Source organism: Typopeltis vanoorti, chromosome 4 (genome assembly GCF_054136105.1).
Source record: "Typopeltis vanoorti isolate ZY-2024b chromosome 4, IOZ_Tvanoo_1.0, whole genome shotgun sequence".
NCBI classification, from domain to species: domain Eukaryota; kingdom Metazoa; phylum Arthropoda; class Arachnida; order Uropygi; family Thelyphonidae; genus Typopeltis; species Typopeltis vanoorti.
In genome coordinates, this window is record NC_143552.1 from 5,851,672 (window position 1) to 5,870,834 (window position 19,163).

Here is a 19,163-nt window from a genome sequence, read left to right on the forward strand (position 1 = left end):
TTCCTTTTTTATGAACTCTGCCTGTTCTGGAAGTTGGCAGAAATCTAATTTGTTCTGTACTGTGTTGGTAATGATTTTCGTAAAAATTTTATATGTTGTAGGAAGGAGACTGATTGGGCAGTAATTTTTATTTTCTCCGTCTCCCTTTTTAAAAACTATAATAAGGATGGTATTATTTCCACTCTTTGGCATTCTCTTCTGTCTTAGGCAGGATGTATAAATTTTACTTAGCACAATCACGAGTGTTTCACCACTTGCTTTGAAAACTTCTGCAACATATCTTCACCTGGTGCTTCCTATTGCATACTGAACTTTTTTAAAAAACATCAGGGTTTATTTCTTCCTTTTCCATTTTTGTTTCATATAATTTTGCAATGAAAGATTCTGTTCTTTTTCTTTAATCAGTGTTCCATTTTCATCTTTAAGAGCTTGTTCTGAATTTCTAATTTCATGTGTCACCTTTTGTCTTATTGTTTTACATGGCTCAGAAAATTCTATTCTGCTTATTTCTCTTAATTTCTCTTCTCTCTCTCTCTCACTGCTGTGTCATTCATACTACCAAACAGCTCTTCTTTCTGCAGGCTACCTAAATTTTCAACAACTCATTGTTTGCCAGCAGTCTTTCAAGCTCATATCATTGAATACCCTGAGTTTTTGCCTGTGTACATTGATGATTGGAAATCAGATGCCCTAGTGGGATGGCTGCTTCCCAGACTGCATAATATCTGTTCATATCCAAATAGAAAGAAACAACTTTTACTCTTCAGCCATATGCATTGGAGCTTCCATTAAAATACACAAATGCATCACTACCAAAGGTGCAAAATATACCAGAGTCACCAAGTTCTGTATAGGCAGGAAGATGTCTGGATCTGTAATAACATCCAGGACTCTATTGAATCCAACATGTCCTCTATCAGTTATGGAATCTACATTTGGATGTATGCTTCTTTGGATTTCAAGCCCAGTTGGGATTAAGGAAAATAAGGTCACATAACTGCAGCTAGGTTTTCGATTCTCAAGTTTCCATCATGTGCCATCCCATACACTGATTATTGGCAGATCCTGAGAGACAAAGTTTTATCACAGTGGCAGTTGTCATCAGAGAGAGAGTGAAATCAAAATAAGCTACATCATGTGAAGCCTGAAATCATATTGTGGCAATTTGGTTTACCCAGGGATCACTAAAAGGAAGTTGTTGTTTGTCTCTGCATAAGTCATAGCCATCTTAGACACTCCTTCCTGATGATTGGTGATGACACACCTGTTTGTGAATGGTATGATGCTGAACTAATCATGAACCAAATGTCTCTTTTGTTTTTAAATTTTTACAGAAAATCATTATTTTCACCATATACATGCTGTTTATAGTTAGTAATTTACAATTAGTAATTATAGTTAGCTGATAGTAATTTTTATTTATACATTAATATAATTTTTAAATAACAGCTTCACACATATAAGAGAAAACTAAATGTAATTTATTACTCCTATATTTTGCTCAATATGTCATGAACTTCTTTCAGGAAGAATGCAGAACTGGCAAAAACAATTAAATTCTGGATACAAGAGCAAGTTATAAGCATGAGAATAAAATCACATGCTTTTTTGATCACAGCTGTACAGTAGGAGGAAACACTATTAGAGTTCAGAGATGTGGAAATATATGTATAATTAATTAATTTAAAAAATTATAAATAATTAACGGTAATCACTTCCCAAAATTTAGTGATAGGCATATAGTCTGTTTGATTAAGATTAGGATGGTAGCATAGGGCTTCACACAGTTCAAAAAATAACTATCAAATTTAAACGTACTGTAAGTCTAGCATCTTGGTACGGTTCCAGCAAATTCTATGTTTGTTTTTGATGGCATGAGAAGCAAGGCCTGAACCTTCAGATTCCAAAAATCTTATATAATCTTGATGTTCTTTGATTCTTATAGTAGCAGAATGGCCAGCCTGTCCAAAGTAGCAAAGATGACGAGAACAGGGTATTTGAAAAACACCAGGCAAAGATAGAGGTGATGATGTATCTTTGATAGGTGCCAAGAAAGATAACTTCTGGACTGGTTTGAAGGTGGTATACAAATTATATCTGCAAAGGGTCCTTGCCATTTGTTCAGCTGTTCCTTTAAAGTATGGTATGCTGATCCCTTTAACATCAAATATTTTCTGTATCAATGTCTTGCTGTATCCATTAAGTAATAGAGTAAGTTTTGTTTTATTGAATTCTTCTAATAGACTCAGAAAAACATATTGTGCATGCTCAGTTTACAAGGCTTTTGATAATACCTATTTTTTGTGAAGGATGATGATATGAAGATGTGTAGATATATCTCCCTATAAAGGATGGTTTCCTGTAAACAAAAAATGCAATGTTACCAGCAGAGAACTTGATGCGAGTATATAAGGAATTAATTTTATCCAGAAATTGAAGTAGTTCTGTTTCAGAGCAAGACCAGATTGCAAAGATGTTATCCACAAAACATAGTCAAATGTGAAATCGAGGAGAAATAGTGTTAGAAATTCGATCCATTAAATGCTTCATGCTTCATAAAATAATTAGTCTAAGCAGGTGATATAGGACTACCCATCACAGTACCCTCGATCTGCTAAAATAATTTATTATGCCATGTAAAATAACCGGCTTTGATAATAAACTTGAATAAATTGGTGATATCATCATGGAAATTTACTTATAAAAGCTGTATAGAGTTTCTTGAAGTGTCATATTTGTAAACACTAAAACTACATAAAAGAACACCATAATTTCAGACTCTTGAAGCTGAAGATCTTAAATTTTTTCTTTGGAGTGCTAACTATTTTTTGATATAAGAGATAATTTTCCAGTAAAGTTTTACTGGAAAATTATATAATAAATTTGTAGAATATAACAAATATAATAAATTTGTAGAAGCGTTGAAAGATATTTTTCCAAATAATAAGTAGGAGATCGTATGCATTGCTATTATTTTGATGTAAAGATTGAAGAGTTGTAATTCAGGTAAAAAATATTCAGAGGGGGAGATTTAGCTTTATACAAAATCTGTGCAATCTTGAACTTTAGCTTGTCAACATCAGTACATAATTTCCTAATGTCTTTCTCTGCATCACCCATAAAGTCTAAATGAGTCAAATATGAGGTGTTACTGCAAAATCTGGATGTTCCAACAATACACTTAATTCATCATTGTAAACAGACAGTTATAACTTAATGATGCCAAGAAATTATATTCTTAGTTTCATCCTTTATTCAAAGCAAACAGAGTCTGCACATGAAGTAACTTCTCAACTAGACTACTTCTATATAGAGGCTGATGACTTCACATCAATTGTATTAGTATCTCATAATGCAATGCACATATCCTTTTAAACATGTATAATGCTATGCATTATGGGAACGGCCACTATCCATACTGGTTTTGACCTTTATTGAGGTCTCATCAGTGGGAGCCAGATCTAGAAGTGATACCAAGGTTGGAGTAATCAGAAGTTATTTCCATATACAAGTAGTCAAAATGTGTCGTACCTTATTACTAAAATACTCTGGATTAGAGATAGATGTTCCACTTGGTTATACTATAAATTAATGATGCCAAGAAGATATATTCTTGGTTTCATCCTTTATCCAAGTGTAAGCAAACAAATTTTGTGTGTGAAGTCACCTTCATGACCAGACTGCTTGTATATAGTGGCTAATGACTTCACATCAATTGCCTTAGTTTTTTTTACCTTAGTAAAAAACAGACAGATCATTAAATTTATTACCCATTTTTTGCAGAGAGAGCTGGGTGTTGCTGAATGAACCAGCAACTGCTTTGTTCTAATTATTTAAACTTGCATATCAGCTTCTGTTTATAGTTTAAGTGAGAACTTCTTGCCGAGGAAAGAGAAATTATACTAATTAAATCAAAATATTCAGGACTAAGATTATTCTATAGCAAAGTTTTAAGTTCAGAAATTTTATTTTTATTATTACTAAAGAAGTGCTTCTTAACATAATGTATCCTTTCTGACAAGAGGGCCTTGCTAGCCATCTCAGTGTGGACTCCATGTTGTAAACTCCTGATCTTCATGATCCAAGGTGTGGGCATATATTTGTAGGGTGATTGTTTTCTTATAGAGAAATCGTCATAATCACAATATGCTGATTTCACTCCTGATGTTGTGAAGATTTTTGAATTTGTTATACAATCAGGATATTTCAGCTGGAAAAACAAGATTATAAACAAATTGAAGGTATTAGTATCTCCACCATTGGAAAACTATTTTTTGAACCTTCTGAAGGATATCTTGTTTTCATTCGTTTGCTCCCAACCCTCTCTTAGGTTTCACTATGTCAATTACGTTCATGCTGTTTGGCCTCATTCTGAAAATGAACTTACCAGTTTCCTGCATCAGATCAGAAAAGAAAATGCTAGTAGTTTCCATTCTCGGACATTCATCTTACTTGCACAGCGTCCAGTACTTTGTCAACCAGTGTTTATTGGAAACCTACCTTTACTGGCAGATGATGTACATCAAATGTCTGCTTATCACACCACCCATAAAATCGATATTGTCAGGTCATTAACTAATAGAGCTCATAATGTTTTCTCCTCTCCCTTACATCAAGAACTTCTTAAATGATTACAACCCTCATCAAATCCAACAAATCATTGATTCTTACATTCCAACCTAAGGATTCTTTGCTAGACTGCAGGGTTCCAGTCTCTTAGATTTCTGGCATCTTTGAACCTATTGGTAGAATTTTGAAGGTTCACCTTAATCCCACATATTTTCCTATCAACAAAATTCCTTGCAAATGTAATTTGGCATACTTTGTGCTGACAGGCCGTTCTGTGGAAAAAAGAATTGATGAACATCAATACAGTAAAACCCCTAAGTTACGTGGTAGGTGGGACCAACAAAAAGTGCATAAGTCAAATTCGCGTAACTTGGAGTATAATTTTGCATGTAATTTATATATACAAACATAAATTAGGACCAAAGGTTTACAAATACACCTATATTTTTTAAGAAATATAATCATAATTGTAGTTTTTCGTACATAAAAAAAAGAAAGTTATTTTGATGTCGATGGTTTCATAAAATCTAATAGATTCATCTGACGGCATAATGTCTTTTTCTTGTCATGCAAAATTTCTTCATAGCAAGCTAATGATTTTTTTATTCCTTGCCTTGTGGCTACAATTCATTTCTTGTTAGAATCTATGTCTTCCAAAATCTGTAAACCTTTCTTTTATGATTGCTCTTACTGTGGAGTCCTGTAGATCAAACTTCTTTGCTAGCTCACAAATTTTCATTCCCTTCAAAATCCTTAATAATGTTGAGTTTTGTTTCTAAAGTCAATGTTTTTCTTTTCTTGCTAGCAGTAGAAGAATCTGACTTGCTTCTTTTGGATGACATTATTATTTTTTATGTGATAAAAGTCTATCAAGAACATAACATTAAACACTCGCAAGGTTTGTAGATATAAAAATCGTGTCTGAATGGAGACTGAGCGAAACACGTCAGCTTGTTCACAGCATGTGCGACACTGGCGAATGCGGCCGGCACCTGAAAGATATGACTAGTGGTGAAGTGGGACGGGAATACGTACATATAAGAAACTGCGTAACACCGAATTCGCGTAAGTCGGGTATGACTGTACTAGATTTTGAATACCTGAAGCCTCAAAAGTCTGGTCTGGTTCAGCATAGTATTTATACCAAATACAGTATCCTGTGAGATGAAACCTGTCTTCTCTATAGAAGCAGTTTTAAGTATGAATGCCTTTTCAAAGTAAGATGTGATGCTCTTTTACACTGGCATAACCTGAATCAGTAGGGTTGTATCTCTCTCCCTCTTCTCCAAAACTTTGATAGGTTATATCTCTCTCTCTCTCTCTCTCTCTCTTCTCCAAAATTTTGATAGAAGCTCTTCTTATTTAAATATCAAAAATGGCTTTTAATATTGAATACATAAGTTTCTGTGCTTTAGCAGTTCTGCAGAAATTCAGTATTGAGACCACGTTTTTAGACTAATAAATATCACTAGTGATACTAACGAAAGTTACACCCATGTGCACGCACACATGCACTTTTTTTTTTGTGTGCGTGTGTATATAACAGTTAATTACAGATATGAGAACTTTACAATTGGTATATATATATATAAACGAGTGACCAGAAAAACTCATTAAATTAATTAATCTTCTCTGTATGCATTCAATGCTAGTTATGTCTGTCATGTTCTTTAGCATGGTGCATGTTGTATCCCAGGTCCATGTTAGTTAGATTTTTAATGAAAGCAGACCAAACTTGGTGTAAGATTAAGTTATGATTTTTGTTTCATTGTGTGGGGATGCACAGCATTTCAGAGGCTCTTTGAACTTCTTGTTCAAGTTATGAAATATATGGCATTTTTATTTCTTGTCATAGTACTGTGTTTGTTATATGGGTTGCCTAACCTGAATTATGCTGTCCTCTTTTTTCAATGTCTTTTTCTCATTCCGACATGTTATGAAATATATGGCATTTTTATTTCTTGTCATAGTACTGTGTTTGTTGTATGGTTGCCTAACCTGAATTATGCTGTCCTCTTTTTTCAATGTCTTTTTCTCATTCAGACATGTTATGAAATATATGGCATTTTTATTTCTTGTCATAGTGCTGTGCTTGTTGTATGGGATGCTTAACCTGAATTATGCTGTCCTCTTTTTTCAATCTTTTTTCTCATTTAGACATGTATATCTCCTCAGACCTTCCTGCTGTCATACATAGCAAATGCCTAGTTTTTTCATGGGATGTGTAGAGATTTTGGTGGATGTAAGAACCCTGAGATTTTGTACAATGGCAAAAAAAGCCACTTTAATAATATTGTAATCATGCAACAATGTTGCTATTTTGTCTGTAATATTCTTGATGTAAGGTAACGTGATTGTAGTCTTAAAATCCTGTTTATGTAAAGGAGCTGTCGGAGGTGTATTAAGAATGTTGTTGATCCTCTTGGGTTTGTATCCGTTCAGGGTGATACAAACCTCCTCAGGTTGGGCAGTTCTTTACTTCATTTTTTTGATGTACTGGAAATATTCTAACATGCAGCAACTGTTTTTAATTGGTAAAATGATTGTTCCATTTACTTTGTATTCCTGTTCTTTGAATTGCTTGTTGTTTTCACACAAATGATGTACTGTTATTTTCAGTACGAAATATCCATCCTTTTCATTAAAGTTTATTACTGTGGCTATCTTCATTGTTTGTTTATGTTTGGCAGTATATAAACTCAGTATGTACCTGCAAAATATAAAACAAGTATATAAAATATAAAAATATATTTTTTTTTTTGTTTTCATACTGATGAATAAAAGTAATTCCAGATTACTGATTTTTTTTTTTTTTTTTTTTTTTTTCCAATCTTATTCTAGCATGGAGACATTTTCTGACACAGTAAATCAGATGCTCAAAGAGTTTCGCTACTTGATTCAGAGGAGTCCAGCTCCAATGATTTCTTCTAGACTTCTCCAGTTAATGGCTATCAATATGTTTGCAGTGGCTAATACTTCTCTTAAAGGTGAGAAAATCAGTTTGTTATATTACTTCAAATCAGCTAGTTAACTTATCAACAATATAATCATGAATCTTGCTTGCTGTTTGAGTAGTGGGTAGATGAAATGGAATAATAATATTATTATTAATCCTTACACAAAAAGTCCTTTCAAAAATAATCCCCAATCATGGTATTAATGTACTATCACTTGATGAACATGTGCGTGTGAATCACAGAAAATGATTATTTTGTGTGGGTGTGTGTGTTTGACCTGTGTAGAAGAGAGAAGCTTTTTTTTTTCTTCTCTCTCTCTGTTGTATATAGGTTGTAATCATATACATATGATACAGATGAGCATCATACCAACTTATTCCATTATCTATTTTCATATCCACATTTCCAGTACTGTTTAATCTTCTTCTTAAATAGTTTTTCCAATTTGGAGGTTAGCAATCATGGTATGCCAGCGTATCCATTCCTCCTCCATCCTTTTGATCTCATAATAGCTCTTGTTATGCATCCATTTCTTTACATCATCAATCCAAGAACTTCTTGGTCTACCAGGAGAATTCTTCCCTCTAACTTTCCCCTTCTGTATTTCCAGAGATCGTTTCCCTGCTGATCATCTTAACATATGTCCTGCCATCTTGCACTTTATCTTCATAAGGTCTTCCATGAGTGCTCTTTTAGTTCCTATTAACTTCAATGCCTCTTCATTAGTTTTTCTAGTATAATTCTATTATTATTCTGATCTATTTATTATTATGATTCTAATTATTATAGTATAGTCATTTCAGTATAATGCTGGAATGACTCTAATGTATAATATTATTTTGAGGTGTTTTGTATCATTTTATATCTTTAAATATTTTTTATTTTTTAATGTTTTTTAATATTTCTATTTACAAGGCTTACTGTGCCAATTGCTTTTTTGAAAGCTTGCAAAGCACAGATCATTATCATCAACAACCATGGGTCCAATGCCCATAGGCGTCTGCTGCTATCTTGATATGATTCTTTCATTGCATTCTATTTTGTGCAAGATGACTCAGTTTGTGTATAGAGTTTCTGCACCGTTTGGCGATGTCATCGCCCCATTCTCTGTTTGGTCTTCCTCTTTTGTTCTTTCCTTCAATCATTCCAAACAGCAGTGTTTTTAATTTTCTCTCATCATTCATTCTGCATATATGGCTAAATAGACATAGTTTCCTTTTGATTCTTTTCTGGATCAGGTTTTCTTGTGGTTGTATTCATCTTTAGATTTTCTCATTGTTCACTTTCTGTATCCAGCTTATTCTCAAGATCTTTCTATAGCACTTCCTCTCAAATGCCATTATCCTCCTTTTAGATTCTCTCAAGAGTACCCAGGCCTCGCATCCATAGAGCATGCTGCAGAAGATACGGGTTTCTACAATGCGCAGTTTAGTTTACATCTTTATAACTCGGCTCTTCCATATTTTGTCCATGGCTTTTAAAATAGTTGTTTCTCTAGCAATTCTAATTTTTATTTCTTTTCTGGGGTCCAAGTCATGTGTCATGTGGCATCCAAGATATGTGAAGTGTTCCACATTTTCCAGTTAAAATCTGTCTATCATAACTCTGTTCACTAACAGAGTTTTTTCAAAGTTGACATTTAGTCCATATCTTTTTCCTTCTGTGTATAGTGTTTGCAATGTCTGTTCCAGCCTTGCTGCATCTTCTTCAATCAGGACGATGTCATCTGCAAAGCAGAAGTAGTTTATTCTCATGTCATTTATTGAAATGCCTCCACCTTCTTCTTTAATCTTATCTAGTGTCCTTCCCAGATGTGTGATGAAGATGATTGGTGATATTGGGTCCCCTTGTCTTGTGCCTTGACTAGTGGCAAACCAATCTCCAGTCTCACCTGCTATCCTGATTTTTGCTTACGCTTGGCTGTTTATATCTTTCAGCAGGTGGATCAATTTATTGTCCACACCATAGGATTCTAAGACAGCCCATGTTATATTTTGGTCAATATCATCGAATGCTTTTTGGAAGTCCACGAAACAGCAATATATCGTTTTGTACTTTCGTCGAGCTTTCTCTGCTATTAGTCTTAGTGCCAGTATTTGTTGCACTGTACTTCAATCATGTCGAAATCAGGCTTGCTCATCCGGAAGATGTGTCTCCACCAATTATGCCCCTTCAGCCGTTCTGTTAATATTTTCATCAGCACTTTGCCAAGATGAAAGATGACTCATTAATGCAATAGTTCTGTAATTGGTGCATTCTAAAGCACTGCCTTTCTTCTGAAGAACAACCAAGACCAATTTTTTCCACTCTTCGGGGGCATATCCTGATGTCCATATTTCATTACATAGCTGATGTATTTCTTTTACAACTGATTCTCCCCCATATTTTAGCATCTCGCCTATTATGTTGTCATTTCCAGGACTTGTTGTACTTGAGATGTTTTATAGCCTTACTCACCTCCTCTTCCAAGATGTCATTTTCAAAGATCTCTGCTGGTGGAGAGATTGCTTTTAGTTCTTTGATTACTTCTGTAGCAGTATCATTTAGTTGAATTTTATATAGTTCGCTGCAATATCTTGTCCATCTATGTATGATTTCCATCTTCTCCATCAATACTTTACCATTTTTATCTTTGACTGCTACTGATCTTGTTTGCCACTTCCTGTTGACATTTCTTATAAGTTTGTAGACCTCTCTAGTTTTGTGTTCTCCATAGTACTGTTCAATGTCTTTGCACTGGTCGTCCAACCATTTAGTGTTATCAGATCTTGCTGCTTTCTGTACTTCATTGCATTTTTGACGGTATAACTCATCTGCTGCCTCTGCATTATTCTTTTAAGTTTCAGTTCTTAAGGTGCTTAAGCGTCAAAGCTGTATAACTGAGAGGAGACCTGCATGTAGCCTTTAAAGGAATGCAGAGAACTGATTAGGACTTCTGACCTAATGTCCAATCCTCACCTTCTCGTGGTGCGCCCTGTTGGGTATCTACCTGGATAGTGAACGAACAAGGATGGGCGGGCAATTTGGAATTTAGCCAACCAAATTGTATTCTTATTGGCTTAAACCAATATACAAAATGATGGTACAACATGACAAAATTTCATGCCGGCTGGGGCGTCGCCTGGTTAAACAAGGCCCCCGTTGTTTTTGCCAGGGAACCAGGGCGAACAGCGAAAAGTTAGCTACTGGAAGAAATCTGAAAACACACCCCAACTCAACATCACCAGAGTTAAAGATCGGTACTATCTACATAAGAAGCCTGAATGTCAAAGAAATTTAGATAAGTACCAGATCGACATAGTAGGGATGACTGAAACAAAAAAAAAAGACAAAAACTTGTGAGATCTTTCTGAGCAATAAATACAAAATGTTATATTCAGGCAATGACAATCAAGGAAAAGAAGGAGTAGCCATAGTGTTCAACACAAAATATGAGGCTCATCTTCTTGAATGGCAGGCAGTGTCAAGTAGAGTGATTTGGGCAAATATGAGAATGGGTAACTGGACAATGAGACTTATTTGTGCCTATGGTCCCACAGAAGGTTCTACTAAGGTAGAAGTGGAGGAATTTTTTGATGCTTTAGGAAAAGCAACTGACACAATTAAAAAAGGAAAAGTTGGTCCTTGTTGGGGATCTAAATAGCAGAGTAGGAAATGATTGTCAGACATACAAAAATATTTTGGGAAAATTTGAGGAAAAGAGCAAAGCTAATAATAATAATGGTTATTACTAACACCATATTCCAACATAAAAATGTGCACAAATTCACATGGAGAGAAGAGGCAAGAAATAAGAAAAGTCTCATTGACTATATTATTGTTGATAGTGATGTTTTCTCCCTGGTGCAGGACACCAGAGTGTACAGAGGATTTGAAATTGGATGTAATCACTATTTAGTCTTGAGCAGGATAAAATTGAATTTCATATTGAAAAGAATATCATGTAAGAAAGTTTTAAAGCGAATAAAAGTTGAGCAGCTCTCAGATGTGAACTGTAGACTAAAATACACAAAGATTATTGAAGAAAAAAATGAATTAGTTTGAGAACAGGAACAAAACCTTGGAGATTCAGTTTCGAGCCTTGAAGAAAACCCTGATTGATTCAGCCAGAGAGGCATGTGGTGAGGTTGTCTGCAAGGATAGAAAAATCAGAACTCCATGGTGGACAAGTGAAGGAAAAGAAGAAACCATATCAAAAGTTCCTGGCAAATAAGTCAGCTTTTGCTCTTAGAGAATACAGAGACAAATGTAAGAAAGTGAAACACTGTGTAAAACTAGCTAAACAAAAGTCATGGGAGGACTTTGGCAAGAACATAGAAAATAAATATCAAGAAGGTGGCAAGATATTCTGGACGTTGTTGAAGAAGCTTAGAAATTGAGGAAAAAGTGCTGTAAAAGTAGTTCGAGATGATAAAGGTGACATGAAAACAGAAGAAAAGGATATCCTTGAAGTATGGAGTAATTACTTCGAATAATTGCTAAATAAAACAAGCAGTGATAGCACACTGGGAAAAAACACAACAGGCATACAGTCAGGAATACATATCCATACTTGAAGTAGAAAAAGCCATCAAAGGCTTGAAATGTGGAAAGGCAGCAGCACTAGATGATATTCGACTAGAAATGCTGAAGTATGGTGGTATAAAAGTCTTACAGTGGCTGCACTGCATAGTTAGAAAACCTGGACAGAGGGACGAATTCCCGATGATTGGAGTAGAACTCTAATAGTACCCATATATCAAAAGGGAAATAAAACTGAATGCGAGAATTACAGAGGTATTTCCTTACTGAGTGTTGCTGGCAAGATCTGTGCAAGTATACTTAAGAAACGGTTGAGAAGAATTGTGGAAGAAAAGCCTGGTGAAGAACAAGCTGGATTCAGGCCAAATAGAGGCTGTCAGGATCAGATCTTAACTTTAACAAATTGTTGAGAAAGCATGGGAATATAACAAAGATCTGTATTTAAGTTTTGTCGATCTGGAAAAGGCATATGACATGGTGCCAAGAGGAGAAGCTATTCAATACGCTACAGTTATATGGTGTCAATGGGACATTATATCAATCAATACTTAGTCTTTATTTGTGTTGTACGTCAGCAGTTAGAATTGAAGGAAGTACAGGAAGATGGTTTAATGTTAAATCTGGTGTGAGACAAGGATGTACATTATCCCCTCTGTTATTCATTATCTATGTGGATCACATTATGAAGGAAAGTTGTATTAAACATGATATCAGAATTGGAGATGTTAATGTCAAGTTTTGCTTTATGCGGGCGATGTTATACGTCTAAATAAATCCGCAACAAGTTTGCAAGATTCCCTGACTAAATTGAATAACTGTTGTAATAGATATGATATGAAGGTCAGCAATAAAAAGACAAAGACAATGAAAATAGACAGAATCATTGAAAATATCAACTGTGTTGTGAACCGGGAACCTATAGAACAAGTAAAACATTTCAGCTACTTAGGCATGATTTTTAGTGAAGATGGTAAATTAAATATGGAAATAGACAACAGAATCAACAAAGCTAGTATGGTAGGCAATCAATTGAATAAATTCATATGGAATAAGAGAGAAATTAGTCAGAACACTAAATTAGCTGTCTACAAGACAGTGTTCAAACCAGTTTTAACTTATGGATCTGAAAGCTGGGTCAGAAGTAAAACACTTGACCGAAGACTAGAGACCGTAGATATGAGACTCCTGAGAAAGATTAGAGGTGTGAACAGAAGGCATCAATGGCAATATCCTATTAAAAATGAGGATATTAGGAAAGAACTTGACATTGTCAGCATCCAGGAATGCGTTAGCAGAACTAATCTCAGGTGGTATGGTCACTTAAAGGAAAGATTATGGATATATGGGCGAGGAAAGATTAGCAAAACAAGTGTTCTCTGGCAGGTGGAAAATTACCCATAGGAAGACCAAGATATAGGTGGATTGATATGGTACAAAGTGCCGTAGACAATAGAAATATAAGATCTGATAATGTTGGAGTCTTGACAAGTAACAGGCTGATTTGGAGGAAAATTGTAGATAGGAAGTTAGTAATGATGTAAATTTTTCATATAGTACTATCATATCCTGTACATCCCTTGTGGGTACATGGCAGGAATTTGATGATGATGATGAAGTTTCAGTTCTCTTAAAAGCACAGATATATGTTATTTATTTCGACTGATCTTTCAGTAACATTTCTTAATTCATGAATTGCATTATTTGTACTTTTTCCTGGCATGAATGCTCTTTGCTGTTCGCTTATATGGCATTTAATTCTAAAAAAACATTCTAGTGTTTATTATTTTCAGTTGTATTTTTGAAGAATGTGATATGATACTAATTGTTCTAAAATTATTGCATTCTACTGCATTATTCTTTTTTGGTATAGAAGTACAAATAGGTTTTATGAAATTTTCTGATATTATGCACATTTCATATATATATATTCTGTATTATTTCTGTTAAAATATCTGTTCCTTTTTTTCTTCTGTGTCTTTTATCAACTCAGCTGATATTCCATCACATCCCATCCCATCAATTTATCATTAGGTAGTTCTTTTATTGCACTTACTATTTGTCCTTGAAGTATACCTGAATTGTTTGTGTTAACACTAATCATAGGTTTGCTAGGCCTGTGGTCATTGTATAGTTCTGTTGAGTATTCCTTTTGTCTTTGTATATTGTCTTCTGGATTTATAATAATATTTTTATTCTTATCTTTTAAATGCTGGCTTGTTATTTTCTTTTGGTTATTAAGAAACTTTATTTTTGAATGTAACTCTAGATTTGTCAGTTGGTCAGTAACTTTAACAAACCATGTAGATTGTAGTGCAGCTTGTTTCTCTGTATATAGTATATATGTTCCAGAATATGACCTTGATATAAAGGTTGAATGTGGATTTTGGTTTATATTAAACTAAAGTTTTTCTCAAACATGGTAGTTGTCTCCGTAATTTTCCAAAATATATTCGGATCACCGTGTAAGCTTAAAAGAAAAGATGAAACCAAGAATATAATTTCTTGGTATCTTTAATTTATAGTATAACCAAGTGGGAAAACTTTCAACATCTATCTCTAATCCAGAGTATTTTAGTAATAAGGTGTATGACATCTTTTGACTACTTGTACATGGAAATATGACTTCTGCATTACTTCAACCTTGGTAATGCTTCTGGGTCTGGCTCTCACAGATGAGACCTTAATAAAGATCAAAACCAGTCTGGATAGTGGCCCTTGAATTTATATTCTTGGTGTAATCCTTTATCCAAGTGGAAACAAGCAAAGTTTGCACGAGTTTCCATGACTGGACAACTCGTATATAGAGACTAATGATTTTGCATCACTTACCTTAGTATCCCATAATGCAGTGACCTTTCTCATAATGCATAGCATTATACATGTGCATTGCATTTGAGATACTAAGACAATTGATGTGAAGTCATTAGCCTGGATATACAAGTAACCCAGTTGTGAAGTTACGTCACATGCAGACTTTGCTGGCTTACACTTGAATAAAGAATGAAACCAAGAATATAATTTCTTGGCATCTTTAATTTATAACATCTTATTCTTATTATTTAGCAAGTTCCCACCTATTTTTGTCTTTGTCTCTGTAATGTCAATTATGTCCACATGGTGCTTTTCTAATTCTTCTCTAGTTTGATTTCTTTTCCATTGATACTCCTTATATTGATAGTTCCTATCTTCTGTTCTTCTGATATTGGCTTTGTTCTTCTAGATGTTGAGTTTGTTCCAGTAGCTGACTTTTACTGTTCATCGTAGTTCCCTGATGAAAACAATGGGGACCTTGTTTAACTAAGCAGTGTGTCAGCCGGCATAAGATCTTATCATGCTACATCATCATATGTATTTGTAGTTTAAGCCAATGGAGAATATAATTTGGTTGACTAAGTCCCAAATTGCCAGTCCATCCTTATTCATTCAGTATCCAATGGATGCCTACTAATGGGACTTATCACATGAAGGTGAGGATTGGACATTAGGTCAGAAGTCCTAGTCAGTTCTCTTCATTCCTTAAAGGTGATGTGGAGTTCTCCTCCCAGGTATTTGGCTTTAACCTTCATGTGACCCATATTGTTTAATTTGTGTATTTTTTTTTGCTGACAATGTAAAACTAGGTTTGGTAGTAATGTAGTAATGGTAGTAGTAAATACCTACTGGATAATTTAAATAAATTGCCAGTATGGATGGAGGATAATGTTTATAACTTTAAGGCAGCAGAGTGTAAGGTTATGCACTTTGAGGTGAAAAGATTGCGTACCATATATTACATTGATGGTATATAATATTTTTGTTGTTTTGCAGGAAACTGGTGAGGCTGAGGATTTGAGTGTTAGGGTGGACAGAGTATTGAAATTCAGAGGACATATTGCAAATGTCAGAAAAATAGCTCTAAAGGTCACTTGGATGTTGACAAATACATTGTCAAGTAAAGATAGGGCAGCTTATTGTTCCTCTTTATAAGGCTTTTTGACTACCATTCATAGATTTGATCACCTGGGTTTCTTGGGAATGAGGAGGTATTGGAATGGATTCAGAGATGAATGACCAAGCTGATGACAAGTCTGTGGAATGCTCCTTATGAAAATAGATAGAAGGTTATGCAAGTTGCGAAGTGTGGTTGACAGGAGAAAAGAGTGGCCTGATAGAAACATAAATGCTACTTAGAGTTTAATATATCTTAGATTGATATATATAAGAAATTTTGAGCATATTATGAGTAGCACCAGAACCAGGTGTCATCCCTTGAAGTTGTGTAGGAGTGTAATTAAGAAGGGTGTACAGACTGGATTTTTACTGGAAGTGTGGTGAATGACTGGAACAGATTGCCAGAGTTAGTTGTTGCTATGACAGTGAACGAGTTTAAGTAGGGGTATGATAGTTATTGTGTAAATGCTGGTTAGTGTGGATCTCCCATTTTGAGTCTTCTGTCTCCATGGAGACAGTTGTATAACGATAATATTTTCTGACATCATTCTGGATTTTTTTTTCTTTCCATCTTTTGCATTCTACAAATTCTATATTGTCTTTGCTACTCTTGTACTTGCTTTTCCTTAATTCTTCTCTTTTTTAATTAGATCAGTTCCCATACTTTATCTCTGGATGTTCTGTTTGCTTTTAATGATTGTCTTAAAATATTTGTGACTTTTGTTATTGGCAAAGCTATTTCCTTCATTTGAGATGTCTAATTCATTCATACTTCTTTCTTTCAACTTTCCTTCTTTCTCTTGTGAACTTTTTCATTACCACTTTGTTTATTATTATCCTTGCTCTCACTAGCCCATGATTATTATCTTAGTTAAACTGGTAGTTAAACTAATATTTCCCTGTTGTTCACAGTAATACACTGAAGTTCATTAAAAACTTCATTTTATGATCTTCATGTCCAGTTTTGTTGGTGTAATTTTTTTAAAGAAAGTGCTACCTAAATACAATCTCTGCTGTCTGCAGATTCATTACTTTTTTCCCACTCATTTCTTTGAACCATACCTTGTACATTGAAAGCACTTTCTTCCTCCTGTTTCTTACGTACTTTAGAAACCTTAAATTGATTGATTAATTGATAAGAAATTTTTCAGCGGTACCATAAGATTTAAAATGATAACAGGCAAGTTTTTTGTCCTGCCCTCTCATTTTAAATGAAATACACATAAATGAATAATACAACTTGTTTCAGTAATTTTTTCTTTTATTATTTCAGAAAGTCCACATATATATCTGACTTTATTTTTCCTGCTGCCTTTCATTGATTTCTTCATTAATTAGTTCTTCAACTTTTTCTTCTACCTTCATAGTTATGACTAGGTTCAGATGTTCTTATTCTTGTGTGTTTCAGATACGTTATCCAGAAAGGACTTCCTGTTTTGAGTCAGTTCCATTATTTATCTGAGAAGTATATATCACATTTCATGTAGCATGCCCATTTTTGCTTGGACTACTACAGCTTTCAGTTCTTGTCAGCCTAATTTCTTTAAGGTGGGGGAGAAAGGTTATTTGTTCAATCTCTCATCCTGGCCAGGCTTCTTGGATCTATTAGGTAAGACAGATACTTGGGAATGAAGATAGACTCCCACTACATCTGATGAAAATATCATAAAATAGAAAAGATTCTTCCTTATCCCTCAAATACTCTTAATATCATTTTTTGGGGGAGGGGGAACAAGAAGAAAAGAAAGAAATAAGAATAGGGACTAGTCTTACAGATAACAGATGTGTATTACATGAAGTAAGGCATGGCCTAGCATCAGGTACCTTGATTATGCTGCTCCTGTACTCACTAGGGTGATCCATTGAGGGATTAGTTTGATTTTATGTTATAAAACAATAATGAAACTGCCGAAGAACATATTATACATCAGAAACAGCTACATGTTCATTTTGTTATGCATTTCACCATTAGCCTCCACATTACAAAATGAAGAACACAAGAAACTTGATAATTCTGACAGCTGACATTTTTGCTATCCTTTTCTTCACTTTGTGATGTTATCATTTCTTAAAAATGAAAGGGTTCCCCCATTTTTTTATTTTTTTTTGTTTTAATTTTAATCCTTTGATCAAAATATGAAAGCAGATTGAAGTATGTTGTCTCATAAATCAAATGACAGGTTATGTATTTTGCATATAGTATTTTGTGATATCCAGCAGTTTCCTTATTAACCAACTTAGCTATAGCTAAGTTGGTTAATAAGGAAATGTTATCTGTCAGTAAAATAATGTAAAAACTAACAGTCATCTAAGGCAGTGCTTCCCAACTGACGTGCCACAGCACACCAGTCTGCCACGAAAAATTTAACTCCAAAGTCCTGATTATGGGGCGACGGTACTGGAGGGCTAGGCTGCCGAGTGGTTCCCTTTTCGCTTTATTGCTCTTTTCTAGCTATGCACGTGTGAAGGCGACCTCCCAGAATGTCATAGGCGCCATTCCTCCCATTACTTCCTCCCTCACATTTTGCATCTATGACTCAGAAGATCATTACTCTGCTTCAGTTCCAACTCATCTGTTGTGTTGTGGGAGTGCCAGTCGAGTGTTTCAAGAGCATATCATTTTTGTAAGAATTGCGTTCAAGTGAATGTTCAGTGTTGCTAAGTGGTCTGTGTAAAACACCTTAGCGGGAATGTCTTATTGCGTCTTTTTTTTTTTTTTGAATTCGTGTTTTAATAAATGTGATAGTTTGTGGAACATAAGTCGAATTGTTATTATTTGCTGACAAAGATGCTTTTTCCTGTTACCGTCAATCTATAACATTCATTTTAGCTGAAGCTATAACGGTCATACAAGAAAGAAGTACCTTTGCATGATAAAATAAAAACTGGTGAGTCATTATTTTCTTATAGTTAACTATTTTTTCGTAATGTATTTTCTTCGGAATCAAAAGGTATCTGAGATATTTTTTGGACAATGGACACTGACATTATGTGTTACAAAATGATTAATGTTTAATTTATATAGCTTAAGCTTGGTAAACATAGCCTTTCTGTCATTAATAGGCATTTTCCTAACATAGTTTTATGTTAGTTTTCCAGTATTTTGGATGCCTTAGTTACAATGCCTATTTGATATCCTCGAATATAATGTAGCAGTTTTAGTTTCATGTGATGTATATCTTTCTA

At 34.4% G+C, this 19,163-nt stretch overlaps 1 protein-coding gene across 1 annotated transcript in view; it reads left to right on the forward strand.

Annotated features, from left to right (window-relative positions):
* The window catches only part of LOC150107087 (telomerase-binding protein EST1A-like), a 330,605-nt gene that overhangs the window by 146,822 nt on the left and 164,620 nt on the right, over positions 1-19,163 (forward strand). The window contains exon 10 of the mRNA XM_090390990.1: positions 7,411-7,556. Within this exon, the coding sequence (XP_090247116.1) occupies positions 7,411-7,556 (146 nt within the window). The remainder of the gene's footprint in view (positions 1-7,410; positions 7,557-19,163) is intronic.